Source organism: Erpetoichthys calabaricus, chromosome 17, assembly GCF_900747795.2.
Source record: "Erpetoichthys calabaricus chromosome 17, fErpCal1.3, whole genome shotgun sequence".
Classification (NCBI taxonomy): domain Eukaryota; kingdom Metazoa; phylum Chordata; class Cladistia; order Polypteriformes; family Polypteridae; genus Erpetoichthys; species Erpetoichthys calabaricus.
In genome coordinates, this window is record NC_041410.2 from 24,606,867 (window position 1) to 24,626,359 (window position 19,493).

A 19,493-nucleotide genomic window follows, 5' to 3' on the forward strand; every position below is an offset into this window, starting at 1 on the left:
ATGTGCACATCCATTTGTCTGAAATTTCTTTAGTGGGGACATCAATGAATGCCACCCAGACTGGATGCCAGTCCACTGCTGGGCACCTTAATTCATTCTCCTTCTTATTTGTAGGGACAATTTAAAGTCGCCAATGAACACAATTTGTACAAAGTGGATAGATACCAGAATACCTGGAGAAATCTCACACAAACACTGGAAGAATATGGAAACAGAACACAGATGGAAAGCAGGTTCCACCTTAAAGGAATTATGGGTATTAAAACTAGAGGAAAACAAATGCATTTTCTAACTTGTTGCTATCTTCCATCTAATAAAGATATTACATAAATGCAAATACTTCACAGATATCAAGAGTTATTTAAAGACAATGCCATCCATGTAGATACAAAGCATAAGATTGGGATCGGCCATCTCCTTCTAAGTCTTGTAGGGTATCCTAATTTACAGGACATTTATTTGCTAACACATTTCCCAAACTATCATGTTTGTTGTAAAAATCCATTGTGCCAAGTCACAAATGTGAAATATTAGAAGTCAAGAACCTCCTTTGCAATGTTGTGCCAGTAGACGTAGCTCTCACAGGCATCCATTTTCTCCTGATGCAGGAATCTGCAGCGATCGGGGACCAGCAGGGCCTCACTTACAAACTCACCCACTGGAAACAAGAGAAGGACAAGTCAGAACACATTGATCTTTTGGTTGGATGAAGAGAGTAGTTAAATATGTGTAATGCATGTGCTAAGGTGGCGTGAAGTGCAAAAGCGCAGGCGTGGTTGGTGTGATGGGCAAGACAGCAGATAGGATAGTGGCTGAAGTACAGAGCTTCTTGAATATCATGATGAGGTGTTTTTGGGCTCTTCTATAGATGGTGAAAACAATAGGTGGGAATGGGACATTAACCAAAAATATGACAAAACCCGTGTGTAGAACCTGGAGACTAATGTTTCTGGAACAGAGAAGTCTTGAAAATCATTAGTGGATGTAGCTAGGAATGTATCAAAACAGTACAACCCATTAATATGTGAGACATGGTGCACCACCAAGAACGCATTACTAGCTGGACTGGGAACAGATGAGACCTTGAATCAGATTCCTGACTATGTCTGACGCCTTTTTGGAGGCACTGGAACCCCAAGAGAGGCCATGAGGTTAACAACACACATGAACGAATAATTGTTTACAGCCACATTAAAATACGGGAAGTTAATAATAATTGGGACCAGAAAGTCTCCAAGTCAGCAACATATGCAATTTCATAAGAAGGGACATAGCAGGGCAGAATAATATATAGGATGTCAATGTTTGAGATATAAGACTAAATTATTAGGGTTTTATTGAATAAGCAAGGGGCATTAATGCATAGACAATACATCGAGAGTGGGAACAACAACTGATGGAGATGACAGATTCATAACTAAGTTTGGTTACTTATGGAGATGGAAAAACATTGTGTGGGACATTATTTAGATATAAGAATTGATTATCACTTAGAGGCAGGGTCACATTGAATAAGTAGTCGGGCATATCTGAGATTGCACAAGATATTAAAAGATGAGACTGGGTTGTAACAGAGACACAGATTCACAAGTATGTGTGGTACCTTACTAACACACACTTAATGGGACTTGGGAATTCTTTAAACAGGCAACAGATTGAGAATAGACAAAAGACTGAGAGTCAACTTTAAAGGATTTGGCTAAATTCAAACTTAAAAGCAAAACTAGAGCTTAAAAACAGATTTTTGCAAAATCTTATAGGAATACTCCACCCAAAAATGCTATTTTGCTTAAATGTTACTTAGACCCAGTTACTTATACCCATGTGCTTTATAGTGATGGCTGAGGAAATTTTTTAATCTCATGTTTTCATATCAGAAGGAGGTAAGAAAATTTATGATAACGTGAGATTTATTCATGGCTGCCTTGCTGTTGTTTTCTGTTGTATTGCATTATCCCCCTACTATGACTGTTGAATCATTAATTTTCTGCATGAAAATATGAGATTTAAATTTTTCCTCAGCCGTTGCTATAAAGAACAAGCAAAATATCGTTTTTGGGTGGAGTACTCCTTTATGTTTATATTCCTATAAAATGGGGTCACTTCTTTAATCTCATGCAGGAATGATGTCACTGTTCACATGACAGATTTTTTGTGCCTAAAAATGACATGCTGTCGCAATGACCAGATTCACAAAATGACAAAGTCCCAGAAATTAAATGCACAAAATGGAGACAACATAATATCATTAAAATAATCGTAAAAATAATAAATACGACAATATAAAGTGGATAATAATTGGAGTGAACCTGACAATAATAGTGTTCTGCCAGTAAACTGAGCAGAGAGAAAAATAGGAACATACGAGATTGGGAAATAAAATAAAGTCGAAACCTGAAAACAAAAAGAGCCATAACCAAGAAGCCAAAACGTTAAACAGAAATCGTGGTGGAAAACAGTAGCAAGGGATCACAAACAGAAGGACTCAAAAAGAAACGTATGAAAGTTTTTACTTTTAGATATTTGAATCTAAAGCACAAATGATAACTAAAACGTCATACCAGTACAAACCCACACCCCATGGCAATAAAGAGCTGTGTCCTAGAAAAAAGTTCGCAAAATGGTAGTGCCCATAAAGTAAACAAAATGGTCTCACTGAATGGTAAATAATATACAATCAATTATTAATAATAAATCAGGTTAGAAATGTTCTGTTAAAGACAAAACAAAAATATGTATTACTCAAACCTCGTCATAGGCCACGAGAACATAGAAAATAAAATATATAGAGCTAATCACTCATTATAAATAGAAACAGAGATTCATGACTTGGTCTGGTAACAAACATATGGACATAGCACAACACTTAGTGATATAAGAATAGATTTTAGTTGAAACCAAAATGTCATTGAGCAATCAAAATATATGAATTCATATGAATAGTAAGTCTCCAGCTCAGGACAATGCGTTAATAGTCTAAATCGGAGCTGAAGATCATACAGTAATATTTATAAGTCTTGTAAGTTTGTCCATAGCAAGACAGTGTGTGGTAGTTGGACAGATACAAGAATTATTTATTAGGTGAGACCAGGATGCTATTGAATAAACTGGGGAACTACCTGAGACAGTTAATGGAGATTACCAATTATTAAACAGACGTGGTGAAGAAATTATGCTAACTAACCATAGCGCCAGAGTGACTCAACAAGTTGCATGTTATATTTAGTAGCACATGCCAGTAAGAGTGTCGCTGTATTTTATTCGTTATTAAAATAATGAACATATAAATCTATAAACCCTATAAGCTAGAGATAGCAGAATGGAGCTAGGATATTTTTAAGATACAAGAATTAATTATTGGGAGCATCTAAAATCTTATTGAGTAAGTAGAGGGTGTAGCTGTGACAGCTTAATATATTAATGGGTGTGACAGTAAACTGACAGAGACAAGAGATTCATTTGTAGAACTTATGGTTCCAGAAAAATACTGCGTGGGAACTGGACAATCTTCAGATACAAGAATCAATTACTAATGAAAGCTAGGATTTAATCAATAAGTTGGGGGTGGAGGGTAGGTATCTTAGATGGATGAAGAGTAAGACTGGGAACTAATGGAGACACAGATTCATGAGCAGGTATGACTTATGACACAGCAAAACACATATGTGGCTTGGACATTCTTGAGATAAAAGAATACATTATTGATGAGATAATTTGTCATTTGAGGGTGGATTGGTAGGTACCTTAGATGAATGAGGAGTGAGACTTGGACTTATTAAAGATATGACTTAAGGGTCAGCATAACACTTATTGGGCTTGGACTTTCTTGAGATACAACAATAAATTATTTACTGAGTGAGTAAAGAACATGAATACCTGGCAGCTTCCCAAAACAGTGTAACATGTTGCTGATGGCGATAACAGATTCATGAATAAGTTCAGTAAGTTATGGAGACTGCAAAATTGTGATTGGGAACTGGACATTCTTCAGCTAAGAACAGATATTTAGTTAGAACCACAATCTCACTTTCAGGATTAGGTAGTTTTACCTTGTGCGGAAACTATTTTTATACATCTTTCGTGATTTTGGTAGAATTTTAATTTTTTTTGTATTTCCATCATGTACTTTGTTTTCTTCAATTTCTGAGTATTTTCTGATTGATTGCACCATGTTTTTGTTGGCAGTAATGCTCTATTGATGCCACATTCCAGCCAAAATATGCAATTTTTGATGTTATTAGACTGCCGCCATTTGAGACGACAACACCTTATCAGCAGTGTCTAAGTTTCTAGACCAAGTATAAAACCTTTTACATGTTGGTTGTTAAAATCTAATTAGGGAGTCAGAACCTTGCTTGAACTTCGACTTTGACTTCTAGGTAGAGATTTTTACTTGAACATTTTGGTGTTATTGATTTCCCACCTTAGATCCTTGCTGTTTACTTGACTTTATGCACCCTTATAACCCAGGACTTGGAGCAAAATCTTAACTCTACCTTACATACAACAATGTCAAAATGGTTACTTAGTAAGTTGGGATCGTTTCCGAGACAGCATATATTAAGATCTGCAATTGGGACTCTGCGTAGATAGCGGACTCTTGAGTAGCCACTGGAGTTTACTGAGAAAACACAACATTTTACAGGCTGGTAATGAGACCTTATTGAATGTTCACAATATAGTCTATGTTCATGTAATTTTAAAGGTCATCCAGGTTCATATTTTCCCTCAGGTAAAGTATGTCATAGATTCCAGAGTCACAACTTTCTAGAGGTTTACATGGCTCAAGTAATTCACATTCAATCATATGAACTCAATATCTTTACTGGACATGTTTGTCCACTTGTCAAGGAACAAAATATCATTTTAGCAAAGTAAGTACTTGCAGTGACTGTCAGGCATACTAATGACAGGACACATAAGGAATACCAATATGGAATATCCTGGAGATGTTGAGGTACTCATGCATAACAACTTAGTGCCGGAAGTTGTACAGGTCAAGAACAACAAAGATACAAAAATTTGAAGATACCAATAATGTTAAACTGTATGTGGCATTCTGACCCATCCCATGCAAATATAAGTCCACCTCTCAACCTCATGTGTATGTTTTGCCCAGAGACTCCTGCAGTCCCTGAGAATCCATGTTTCATTGAAATCAAAATCTATTATTCTCCTACCACTCCTAATTCCTGTCCAATGTCTTCTCTGCTAGATGATAACAAACCCTTTTGTTTTCTTTTCCTTGGGATTATTAGTTGACAATTCCAGTCAGCTACTTTAAAAATTGATTTTAAATAAGAATATAAAAATGTTTCAATGGCTTTGATAATGGGGTATTGACCACTCTGTGACTGTTTAGACACTTTGGAGGCCATTTGTTATTTATTTGCATGAGTGAAGAATGAATGAAGATATGCTATATTGACATGAGTGGTAAAGGGAACAGAAAATGCACAGCATCTGAGCAGCAATTTGAAATTGAATACTAAGGCCTGCCGGGGAATAATACCCAAAGATGGTGGGCTAATCAGTTAAACACATTAATGGGATGATAAAGTCCTTGACTGAGCAAAGGTACAAATTCATTGGGTTAAATGGTTACTGGAGGTTAAGGGTTTTGATTGGTTGCCAACTACGAGAGACGTGCTACTTTGAACAGCAGTACCATTTAACAACTGGCCTGGGGCAACTTACCAAGACAACGGTAAGGGTTGACGAGTAGGTGACTCTTGCAGTGGCCCCGCCCTTTCTTGCACCAGTTGTTGATAGGGACAGTCTGGGATGACTCAACCACAGTAGTGATCTGCAGCTCAGGGTACATCTGGGGGCAGACAGGATAGGGGAAAAAAGGGGAATGGGAGTTGGAAGGATACAATTATGGCAGAAAAAGAGACGAAATGAAACAAACCTACTGACACAGTCGGAAAAGTATGCAAGCATGCTACTCCCCAATCAAAGGGAGTCTGGAAAGGAAATAATGCTTTTTGGTTTTTAATTATTCCCAATTAAGGAAATGTAAGCATACTTTCCAAAAGTAGGCTAATCACAAGACTTTGTTTTCAAACATCGTCACACATGCATACATAAAAACCTGTTGGGGAGGAGCAGAGGACACAGGAGGCAGATGTCACCAACACTAACGCAGTCCTATCTCTTTTCTCAAGAGTCAGTGGGAGCTCACAACGAGACAGAAGAAGCTGCCTGTAGTTGTACTGTTCACACTAGCGGGTGATACCTGAAGGCTGCCGGTTCTGATTGGAATTAATTCTAGAGAGGAGACCCTGGTGAAAAAGGGTTAACTGGCATATTGAGAACTCACCTGGGCAATCTGGCCTTAGAAAGAGATTCAAGATGGTAGCATAAGATGGATATATGAGCCACACCAGGGGCTCATGAGGAATTTAAGCAGCCTTTTATGGTTAAGGATAGTACCAACTAGCCTGTCCTCATAGTGAGGGTATGTGTAATCTTAGACAATTTGAAGAGCAGAAAGGCTTAACTCCATATATATATTATATATTATAACTCCATCCAACTATTGTTAATTGAAGTATCAGTTTGTCCTCTGTGACTATGTTGGATACATTTTGGGAAAAAAGTAAAATTTTCTGATTCACTCCCTCCTCTATGAACATTTCCATTGGTCAAGACATATGTGGAGCACAGTAAGTCTTAATTTACTGGATCCAAGAATCACCCAACCAGATTGCATGCTTTCCAAATGTCCTATGAAGATGGCACAGCTGACTGCTCCATGTTTTCTTTTGGGTCCATCCCTATCACTCCCATTGGCCACTTACCTCTTGGCAGTAGCTGAGTATCTCTGCTTGGTTTGTGAAGCAGCCCTGCCTCCCATTCTGGTCAGGCTCCCACTTTCCCGTCTGGATGTTCATATGAAGGGTCTGGCGGCCACAGCGCATGGCAATCTGGGGCTCTGCCACAGCAAATCCTGTACCTGCATTTGCAGCAAGAGCCTGGTGAGAGAGGGAGACAAAATGAAAATGGCAAATTCATTAGATACAAGTGTATCCAAGGTGTCAAATATTCATATTCATGATCTTATGACACCATCATAGATCCTGGCAATGGCAGGAATCAGATTCTGTTAGGTCTGTATGGAACATGACATAAACTGTGGTTTTGGGGTCAGATTCATTACTCTAAAAGTATGGGATAAAAAACACAAAAATTAGAAGAAAATAAATAGAGGAAATACCATTACTGATATAAACCTAATGGCAAAGTGCTACAGGATTCAAAATTGACCACATAATCACCTTTGATGATTAGCATTATTTTATGTATCTATTCCTTTGCACAACATTTTTACTGGTTAGGTAAGTAAGTATGTCTGGTGCCTCTGCATCAATCAGATACTACATACGTCAAATGTGGTCCATAGAAGTTGATACTGAGCTAATCTCGAATGCTGTCTCAGAGGTAAAAATAAGTCAAAATTAAAAATCTATTCCTTTACATGAAAGTTTACTGGGCTGTTATGTATGTACTGTATGTTTGCTACTGTACAAAATGCTACATATGTTCTGCGTACATGCTGGTTTGCTACTGCTCGGTATGCATTATTCATGTTGCAGCTTGCATGTTGCAATGTTTGTACCATATATAAGTTCTCCCACGGATAAGTCAGGACTTGATTTTACAGTATAATTTCTGGTATTTTATTATGTCGGTCGTATAAGTCGAATGTGGAAAACTCACGCTATTGGTCCAAGAGATTATGATATGCTAACGCTCACCTGAGAGATTAATCACGGAGCACACTGCCTTTTTTGTCTATGTGGGTGCAGCAGTGCGCTGTATCAGCACGTGCTCCTAACCCCTCTCTCTCTCTATTGTGCGTATGTGACCACACGGTAATACCCAAACTATTCCGAAGTAACGTTTGCATTGTGTTGTGTTTTTTGTATCTCACACCCTCATACACCTTTATCGTAAGAGCATCCCTTGTCTACAATGGAGCGTTCGATCAGAAGAAAATATGAAAGAAATTGATTCGTCTCGACTCGATGTGTCTGAGAAACTGGTGTGAGACTGAAGGAGACAAGAAGATGTAAAAAAAAAATTAAGCGTTGTATTTTTAATCGGGTGTATAAGTCAGGGTCTGATTTTATTATCAATTTTTCAGGTTTTAAGACCTGACTTAATTGTGAGTATATACAATACGGTATTCATGTAGAGTGACCTCTGTACACGCAAATATGTTATACATGTATACATGCACTGAGGTTTATATCATTTGAAAAATTTGTTCAGATTTGTTCACATAGTTCACAAAAGTCAGCTGACAGTTAGTAGTACAGTAGAACAACTCATCCGGTAGAGGGGTCCTTTCACCGGATTGGCTGGCCCAGTGCTGACTCAGCTGTGGAACGGACAATAGGGCGAGGCAACTGAATGGCCGAGGTCTCCAGGACTCTGAACAAATCCAAATTATTATGTATTATATTATGTATTATGTAATCTCATCTACTGTTGAATTCTGGTCTGTACTTGTAATATTTCTATTGCACTATTATATTGTATTGAGGATTACTTGGCCTCGCAGTAAGGAGACCCGGGTTCGCATCCCGGGTCCTCCGTGCGTGGAGTTTGCATGTTCTCCCCATGTCTGCGTGGGTTTCCTCCGGGTACTCCGGTTTCCTCCCAAAGTCCAAAGACATGCAGGTTAGGTGCATTGGTGATTCTAAATTGTCCCTAGTGTGTGCTTGGTGTGTGTGTGTGGGCTGACGCCATGCCCGGGGTTTGTTTCCTGCCTTGCGCCCTGTGTTGGCTGGGATTGGCTCCAGCAGACCTCCTTGAACCTGTAGTTAGGATATAGCGGGTTGGATAATGGATGGATGGATTACTTGTGTTCTGTTCTGTGTGTTGTATTGTATTAACCCCCTTTTTTTTGACACCTACTGCACACCCAACCTACCTGGAAAGGGGTCTCTCTTCGGACTGCTTTTCCTAAGGTTTATTCCATTTTTTTTGGGGGAGTTTTTCCTTGTTTTCTTAGAGAGTCAAGGCTGGGGGGCTGTCAAAAGGCAGGGCATGTTAAAGCCCATTGGGGCACGTCTTGTGTGATTTTGGGCTATATAAAAAAAAATCGTTTTGTATTGTATTGTACTCATATGACAACAATCAAATCTGAAGGAAGCAATATTTTTTTCCGAAATAACACCTCCACTACTTTGGATCCATATCCCTCATTCAGGGTAGTTCTCTGGAGTTAGTGGACACCTCTGAAATACTGTATATGACTCTAGAATCAGCATTCTCCATGTAAGCTAGAGGTCTAATTAGTATATGTGGTGGCATTATGGTTGTCACTGTTGTCACACAGATCTGGTACCTAAGATTCAAATTCTGTGTCCAGTCATCCTCCAGGTGGAGTCTGGATGGTCTCCCCATGTCTGTGAGAGTTTTACTCCATTTACTCTGGGCCTTTCTCTCATATCCACAGAGGCATACAGGTCAGGTTAACAGCTGGTACCAAACTAGCTGAGTGTGGGACCTGTAATGGATTGGAACCTTGTCTGGTGACAATAAATTATATATAAATTGAAACTACCTGTTCATTGAAAGTAGAGCACAAAGTCAAGAAATCTACTGCCACACCACTCCAGCCTGAAGATTTAAAAAGTACAGAGAGCACAACGGCTCGTTTCAATGTTGACATTAAAGTGACCTGGTTAGTCTGTCTTATGTCCACACCTCACAAATAGTAATCATGCACTGTGTGATAAAATAGGCAAGTGACAGTCTAATGGCAAATTAACATAAATGGAGCTGTGCTGAACAGCGAGACACCTGGCACGGGGCGGACAGCTTACAAAGACTATGATTCCCGTGAGGAAGCTCCATATTTTTTTTGGTGCCTCCTGAGACTAACAGCAAGACTAAGCTTAGAAAGAGAGAAGGGCCAACTGTGTCAGTTAGTCAGGGACCTGTCACAAAAGACCTAATAAACAGTCCTTCCATTGGCCATTAACTGCTGCCGATGGCAGTGTGTCAGTCCTTCATCCTAAATACCCCTGGGGAAAAATGCAGCCTGTTGATGATAAATTGGGTATGCAGGGGCCGATATCATGTGATTGTACTGTAGAATGACAGTTGAGTAAATACAGAAGGGAGGAGTGGGCAGTGAATGAATAACACAACAGAATAATGAAACTCTTTCCAGTCTTGCTTTTAGACTCCAATGCCAATAAAGAGCTGTGGTTTGTAGCAATTCTTAATCAACTTTTCAATGATTTTTTAATAATCTAAGTATAGGTAATCCTCTATTCAAAAATTTCCCCAATGCATTTTTTTTTACCTTTCAATCATGGGAAACGTACAGCATAGAGTGCCATCCAAAAGGATTCAGACCCCTTCACCTTTTACCCATTTTGTTATGTTGCAACGTTATTCTAAAATCGTTTCAATGAATTCTTTTCCTACTTCAAGCAACATTCGATACGCCATACTGACAAAGCAAGATTTTAGAAATTTTTACAAATAAATAAAAATAAAAAAACTGAAATATCACATTGACGATAGGTATTTCGATCCACTACTCGGTCCTTAGCTGTGCAAGCAATTCCAGTCTTTGTTCTTGTACACCTGGATTTGGAGATTTACTGCCATTCTTCTCTGCAGATCCTTTCAAGCTCTCTCAGGTTGGATGGAGATCGTTGGTGGACTGCTGTTTTCAGGTATCTCCAGATATGTTCAATTGAGATCAAGTCTGGAGCCTGGCTGAACAACTCAAGGACATTCCCAGAGTTGTCCTTAAGCCATTCCTGTATTGTTTTTGCTTTGTGCTTAGGGTCCTTATCCTGTTGGAAGGGGAACCTTCAGCCCTATTTGAGGTCCAGAGGACTCTGAAGCAGGTTTTCATTAAGGTGATCTGTGTACTTTGCTCCTTTCAGCTTTCCCTCAGCCCAGTCTAGTCTCGCAGTCCCTGTTGCTGAAAAACCACAGAACAGCTTGATGCTGCCACCACCTGTCATAAAGAACATGCAATGCAGATTGTCCTTCTAGACGTTTCTTCCATCTGCAATAGATTCTATGGAGCTCAACCAGAGGGACCATTGGGTTTTGGTCACCTCTCTTGCCAAGGCCCTATTCTCATGACTGCTGAGTTTGGCCAAGCACCCAGGTCTAGGAAGAATCATGATTGTTCGAAACGTTTTCCATTTAAGACTTCCCCAGATCTGTGCCTTGACACAATCCTGTCACTAAGCTCTGCAGGCAGGTCCTTCAACCCCATGGCTTGGTTTTTGCTCAACTGTGGGAGCTTTTATAGACATAGTGTGTGTGCCTTTCCTAATCATGTTTAATCGATTAAATTGATCACAGGTGGACTCCAAATACATCTTAATAATGATTATTGAATAGGATGCACCTGAGCCAGCTGTAACGTGTCATAGCAAAGGGACTGGATTATCAAAAGTGGAACATTTCTAAAATCCTGTTTTTGCTTTTTCATTCTGGGATATTAAGTGTTGCTTGATAAATTGAAATTACTTTAGCATAAAGCTGCAGCACAGCAAAAAGTGTAAAAAATGACCTACAGACTAAGTCTAAGAAAGGCAAACAGGACTATTAAAGATGTCAGCCATCCTTCAGAGTCCGTTTTTTCTCTCCTCCATTCTGGCAAATCCTACGTGACCATTAGCACTTGCAACAGTAGTTTCAAGGTCGGCTTTTATCCTTGGGTCATAAGGCTACTCAACAGTCACTCATGCTGACAACTTCATGAGTGTTTCTTGTATATATTATCTGATTATGCATTTAAAATATGGTGTTGTTTTCATTATCTGCCTTGGTGATGTTCTACTGTCACCAGTCTGTGGAAAACATGGCAAATAAGAATGTCCTTGTACAATGTGCACACGACAATAATTTTGAACTTAAAATTGAACAGTGTACCATCTCGGCACTGAAATGTGCACCTTTGATGCATTAGGCTTTATAAATAGAAAACAATTACATTGAGAAACATTAAACATTAAAGCATAACCCATTTTTTATTATTTGTGTCTAAGTAGCTGATGAGCATTGAAAACGTATGCTGGCCTGATTTACAACTTTAGAAACGCCTTATGAAGACTCCGAAGCCCCCTCATGAATCACTACTTGGCTTTCAGGGAGGCTATCCTGGCACAGCCTTAGGTAATACTTGTTAGGTGGCATATATTCTCGTCTTAACATTTACATTAGATGCTCTGGTTTGTCTAATATTGTTCTGAAGACGTTGGGCCCATCATTTTAATCCATCCATCCATTATCCAACCCGCTGAATCCAAACACAGGGTCATGGGGGTCTGCTGGAGCCAATCCCAGCCAACACAGGGCACAAGGCAGGAAACAATCCCGGGCAGGGTGCCAACCCACCGCAGGATACACACAAACACACCCACACACACTAGGGCCAATTTAGAATCGCCAATCCACCTAACCTGCATGTCTTTGGACTGTGGGAGGAAACCGGAGCGCCCGGAGGAAACCCATGCAGACACGGGGAGAACATGCAAACTCCACACAGAGAGGACCCAGGAAGCGAACCCAGGTCCCCAGGTCTCCCAACTGTGAGGCAGCAGCGCTACCCACTGCGCCACCATGCCGCCCCATCTTTTTAATGCAAAACCTAAAACGAAGCTGACCTCAAATAATTGCATAGAGTGCCAGTGAGCAAAGAACTGAGGGACGGCCTGTGCAACATGAGGACACAGGCCAAGGTGACAGGATTGGCAGCGATCACTCCATCATATTTAAATCCAGTTATGATTACTTATCTCCTTTTTTCATCTGTCAATAACTGAGGCTGCTACTACTAGACACCCAGACTTGAGCAATATGTTTAAATCCAGACATAATTTACAGAAAAGCGCAGCTCCCTAGGGAGATGTTCATTTCACACATTTGTCTTGCTGCCTTGCTCGCTGTCTACTGACATAAAATGTTAAAGTGATCTTGTTACTGCTTAGCAGATGCTTCCAATTTTTTATTTAGTTGTCAAAGCTGCTTAATTGCCCAGTTCTGTATATTTTTTGTCTTAGCTACAAATTCAAGAGTAATACGATCTAATTATTGCAGCAGCCTTAAACTTTTAACCAGCACATAATATAAGTGTGTGCATTTCTCGGTGATATCTAGAAGGATGTCCCTCTTGACAGTTTAGCACATGACAGGTTGTTTTTATTTTTATGTATTAAATTTCACCTGTGAAGATAAAACAAAACTCACCAATCATACAGATGGTTTTATTTACTCAAAACTTCCTGATAATCAAAAAATTTTAGGGGTGGAGGCTAACATGGAAGAGCATGGCTCAGATGTGAGATTGTCCATCCTCCATCATGTTTATGCAGGAAACAATGTATATTTGTAGTTGGCTTATTATCATGTGATATTGGGCCCGCAATGTAAATGGACACAACACTGCCACAGCATGGCAAAGATGAGTATAAAACTTATGATGCAATTTTTATACAGACAAGTCACTGGTAAATGTTTCAAATTTACTACTTTGTTAAGCAAAGACGTCAGCACCATTTAGTAAAGACAAACTCTTATATTGTGTGCAGGGCATACAAAACTATCTTAGCTACGTCCACACTACAGTATTTTGGTTTTAGTCACCATTTTTTTGCCTTTCATTCACACTACCCCAAAAACAGAGATATTTGAAAACACTCTCCAGAGTCGTATACATCTGAAAGCACAGCCTCGGTGTTGCAATATGGATGGGTGAAAACACACAGATTTTCGAAAACGCAGGCCTTCCCTAACCGGACCTTGCACATTTCCTGATTGGTCACCCTTTACAGAAAACAAAAAAATCCAACATAGCAGACATAGAAGGATGGATCTTGATATGTTGCTTACCGTGTGTGCATCTAAATTGTGTTTTGTACATTTTGAAAGCTGCATACATACGCAAAACCCAAATCATTTACCAGCCACTGCAATTTTGCGATAAATCCTTTGGACGGCCTCAGTGCTGTTCATTCAAAGATTTTTCCGGCAATTAACACATACCCAGTAAAAACAAATGTCTATGTCATAAATGTTTTCAGTCATTTTAGTCTGAACAGGGATACTTTTGAAGATGATGTAAATATGCTAGTGTGGACAGAAATGCTGCTATTTAGTGAAAACATATGAATGTGGACGTAGCCTTAGAGTACCCCTCTGATAGCCTGTGACTACTGCAATCCCAAAAATGCCTGACTGCAATAACTTCATCATTCGTCATGTAAACCTGCTGAGATGCAATGATCAACCTTGTTGAGAGGTTTACTTACCTTGGCAGTGACATTCATGTCTCTGGTGACTCTTCCGGTGAAGTCTGTAGACGGATTGGGAGAGCATTGGCGGTCATTAGGTCACTGGAAAGTGGTGTGTGGCGCTCCCGATATCTATGCAAAAGGACGAAGGTCCAAGTCTTTAGAGTCCTGGTGCGTCCTGTCTTACTATATGGTTGTGAGTCATGGACACTATCTAGTGACCTGAGATGAAGACTGGACTCCTTCAGTACTGTGTCTCTTCGGAAAATCCTTGGGTACCGTTGGTTTGACTTTGTGTTGAATGAGCGGTTGCTCATGGAGTCCCGAATGAGGCACATTACCTGCATTGTGAGGGACCGTCAGTTACGGCACTACGGCCATGTGGCGTGTTTCCCCAAGGGTGATCCGGCTCATAAGATCCTCATTGTTGGGGACCCAAGTGGCTGGACCAGGCCAAGGGGTCGCCCACGTAACACCTGGCTGCGGCAGATAGAGGGTCATTTCTGGAGGGTAGGACTGGACTGCGTGTCTGCCTTGGGAGGTTGCCAACCGGGATCCGAGCTGTTTCGACGTGTAGTGGGTGTGGCAACGCACTGTACCAGTGCATGCGCCCCAACTTGACTTGACTTGAGATGCAATGCTGTAGGAGATCTCAAGCTACTAAGCAACATTTGGCACAAGGCAAGTATGAACCATTCACAGGGTACCAAACCATCACCTAGCCAACTTTCCGAGACACACACACTTGATCATACTGGGAGAGTTTAGAAATAATAATTCAAATATTGTCATTAATGATGAAGAAGGACATCGGAGTGGAGAGGAGAAATCTGCAGATGGAACAATCATATAAACTTCATATAGACAGTGACTAGACTGAGGTTCAAACTTAGGCAACTGGAAGGTTCTTCAAAAGGTCTTCATACTTTTTTTGTAAGGCAGCTGCCGAGAATCTGCAGTCTGGTGATTCTACGCTCTGCTGCTCTTCACCTTCTTGTCAGTATGTGAATTAAAAACAGTTATTAATAGGGTTGCATTTCAGTACTTTTTGCACCAAAGAAGCCCAAAAATGTGTTTTGCGATTTTTGTGAACAGATGGTGTTAAAGAAGTTCAAATTCACTCCCATTTATATATTTAGGATGGGAACAATGCTTTACTTCACCAGACTGTATACAAGTGGATAGAGATATTTAAAAATGGTCAAATAAATGAGATGGATGCATAGCACTCAGGATCACCATCAACATAAACCCATGGAGAGAAGCAGGAAAAAGCTAGAGCCATTATTCTAATTGTAATAAGAGAGGAGAATAAAAATTATTTACACAACAGATTTCACTCATCCCAAAAACGTTTTTCTGAAGGTCACTGGTGTAAGCATATTGAGAAGCAGGGCGACGTCATTCATAAGTAATGAATTTGCATTTCTTTAAGAGTTTTCAACCTGCAGTTCACCTCACTGGAAAATGCATCCTTGACAAGCTCCTAGATGTTACTGACACAAATTTAATGGGTTCACAAGGAAATGTAAAAATTTTCTTCTAATTGTGTGTTCTTCCTTTACACTGTCCAGAAAAATGCAAATGGAAGACAATTAGGAGGTGAAGGATGCAAAAGAGGAAGAGTGACGGTAATCTGGGGTGGTACGTTCTAACTCTTAGGCTACATCCACACTGCTATAATTTCATTATAAAATGCAGACGTTAGTCTCTGTTTTTGCATTTCATCGACACTACCCTGCCATTCTTAACTCCTGAAACTGGAGACTTTTTAAAATGCTCTGCAGAGTCGCATACTTCTTCAAATGCTGGATCAACTTTGGAATTGAGATGGGTGATAACACAGATATTTTGAAAATGATGACTATAATTGTGCACTGATATGTTTGTTCTTATTAAATAGCCTTTCCCTTATTGGATTCTGTACGTTACTCTTCATATTTGGAGACAGTGGTATAGGCAACCATTATTACATGTGAGCTCACTTTCTCTGCAGTGTGTTAAATTAAGTCACATTTTCAGAGATGCATCACAGACAGAAATCCATAATCAGAACTCTGTTGTGTCGTCACTCACCTGTCTCCTGGGTAGTCAGCATCAGAAAGCTCATGATTGATAAATCTATCTATCTATCTATCTATCTATCTATCTATCTATCTATCTATCTATCTATCTATCTATCTATCTATCTATCTATCTATCTATCTGTCTGTCTGTCTGTCTGTCTGTCTGTCTGTCTGTCTGTCTGTCTGTCTGTCTGTCTGTCTGTCTGTCTGTCTGTCTGTCTGTCTGTCTATAAGCAATTAGTAGCAATTGTTTTTTTATGTAAAGTTAGAAAGCTGCATAAGTAAATTGTACAGGGTATTTTAAAAAAATTAACCTCTGTGGAGTTAACACTGAGCATGTAAGGGCTCAGAATTCTATATAAATACAGTTGACCAAAGTGTTTTGATGAGATATGGAGTGTTAAATCTGAATAACACTTGGGACAGTATTCTGCTGCCATCTTGTGGATGAAATAACATTATACTGCAAAAAAGCATACATTTTTCAACGCATTCTGTGGTAACACATCAATATTAATGAGTGGGAAGGAGCCTTCAACCAAAACACACAAAGGCATATAAACAAAAAGCTGTAAAGCCAGTTTTAGGACAAACAGAAACTAAACCATCAGTTGATTCAAGTGGTAGTGACGACAACGTGAATTTGGTCATCAGACATTGACACGGATTGCAGAACTGTGCATATGGCACTATATATCCAAACTTTTATGGTATGCTGGTGAATTCATTTGCATGAAGGTGCAAGTAGGGTCGTGGCAAAAAGACTGCCGTCAAGTAGAAGGACAAGAAAGATGTTAGCCCCATGAGCACTATTCACAATTGAGGAACTGTCAATGTTCATGTCAGGAGAAATGTGGAAGTCACTAAGCCTTGTAGCGTGTTGGCCCACAATAACACAAGGGGCAAGTCGATCTTGTGGATCTGGCACTGGGATTCTACCTTCTCAAATTCAGGCAACAGAAAACATACAAGAAACGTACACAAAGAAACATGTGTCCACTGTCCCGTCTGTAAAATCAGGTTGTGTGTTGGTGACTTTTTCAAAACATATTATATGAAGGACGTGTACTAAATCTACATCAGTACACTAGGGGGCACTAGACATTAGGGTTGTAACTAATGATTAGATTGATAAATGGTTATTCTGGCAATTAGTTTGTCACCAAATAATCAGGTTTGTATAAAAATTTCAGAAATGTATTTTCAAAAAAATGAAGTTCTTGTAAATATTTTAAACAAAATATAGGTTTTTATGAAACATTTATATAACAATATCCATCCATCCATTTTCCAACCCACTGAATCCGAACACAGGGTCATGGCGGTCTGCTGGAGCCAATCCCAGCCAACACAGGGCACAAGGCATGAACCAATCCTGTGCAGGGTGCCAGCCTACCACAGGACACACACAAACACACCCACACACCAAGCACACACTAGGGCCAATTTAGAATCGCCAATCCACCTAACCTGCATGTCTTTGGACTGTGGGAACAAACCAGAGTGCCCGGAGGAAACCTACGCAGACACGGGGAGAACATGCAAACTCCACGCAGGGAGGACCCGGGAAGCGAACCCAGGTCCCCAGGGCAGCAGCGCTACCCACTGTGCCACCGTGCCGCCCTATATAACAATATATTAAAAACAAATACTAGTAAATAGAAATGAAATGGTAGGACTTGTGGCTCTGGTTGTGCACTGACCACACACCAAATTTCCTTAAAAACACAACCGTCAGTCAGTCATTACCCAACCCACTATATCCTAACACAGGGTCACGGGGGGTCCGCTGGAGCCAATCCCAGCCAGTACAGGGCGCAAGGCAGGAACAAATCCTGGGCAGGACACAACAGTTTTCAATAAATTAACTAAATTTGCAATTTGGCATATGTATTCAGAATCACATTAAACCAACACTTTCAAAATTAAACATGTAATTTTACATTTAAGGTTTTATTTTCAGTTTCTATGAAAGACATGGATTACTGGCAAAGCATCATGTAAATATCTGACCACCACAGAAGAATCTGTTGCTGTTATATGTTGGGGAAATGTCCAGACTATTTCAAAACAAGTGGTTTCATTTGTGTAAAACTCTATTCTTCCTTTGCTATGTAATATACTGAGTTTATTTTTATTGAAAGATAATATCATTTTACGTCATCATTAGTCTTTTATGTTTCTGAAAACCTTGTGCCAAAGAATCTGCGGCAGTAAATTTGCTTGCAGCCAACACGCTGTCGCAGCCTGCTGCATGTCATTTGCTGTTGGGAGTGTGCTGCTTAATTTGAAATGGTGTGATCCTGCCACAAAATCTGTTTTATTGGCTAAACTAGACTTGCTGCAGCAGTATTTGCACATTATCGCATACAGCAGTCCGATAGCCAACTAGTTTGGAACCTTCGCTTTTCCACCCAGCTCCTATTTTATGACTCAGAATGAGCGATACGCCTTTCAATTGCAAGTTGATGTGCTCTGGGGTTCACCGCTGCACTCTTGATGAGTTTTGGTTTTCCTGAGACTGGAAAAATACGTTTTCTGCTCAGACAGGGACTTACGTTTCCTTGCAACAATTTTTTGTAAACACATGGGCGGTTACATGTAATTGCAAGCATGGACTGCTGTAACATAATTTAGTAGAGTGAAAAAAAAAACCAAATACTGCAAATGAAAATCTGAATGATTACCAGCTAGTGGCTAATGACACATATTTTTTTAGTCGCCTATCCTGAAATTGTGCTGCATATGCTACTGTTTAATTCACATTGTAGAGGGCTGGACTATGACTTGAATTATTCCTCACTTCAAACTGAAAGTCATGTCATTAATGCGTTCATATATCTGTATCACATAAAGCTAAGGTAACATTTTCCTCCTCCACAGAGCCTGTAACGGTATGTTTCCGATTGAAACGTCTGTGCATCTCTGTTGAGCTCTCGTGCCATACGAGGTCAGACCTAAACATTTTGCAACTCACGACTTTTTTTTCCTTCTGTGTTCACAGTAAAGTGGTCCCAAACTCTGGAAGGCTTAGGTGGCACTCGTGCACTTGCTCATCCGTCTCCCTTTTTTCAAATGCATTCACAACTGAATGAAGTAGCGATGTACTCATCCAAATGACATAATCAACTAATCGATGAAAGTG

General features: G+C 39.8%; 1 protein-coding gene across 2 annotated transcripts in view; it reads right to left on the reverse strand.

Moving 5' to 3' along the window:
• The window catches only part of aplp1 (amyloid beta (A4) precursor-like protein 1), a 240,709-nt gene that overhangs the window by 81,379 nt on the left and 139,837 nt on the right, over positions 1-19,493 (reverse strand). For both annotated transcript variants that reach the window (XM_028823632.2, XM_028823631.2), the window contains exons 2-4: positions 6,804-6,977; positions 5,698-5,824; positions 546-658 (exon numbers count right to left, since the gene is read on the reverse strand). In XM_028823632.2, coding sequence (XP_028679465.1) covers positions 546-658; positions 5,698-5,824; positions 6,804-6,977 — 414 coding nt within the window. The remainder of the gene's footprint in view (positions 1-545; positions 659-5,697; positions 5,825-6,803; positions 6,978-19,493) is intronic.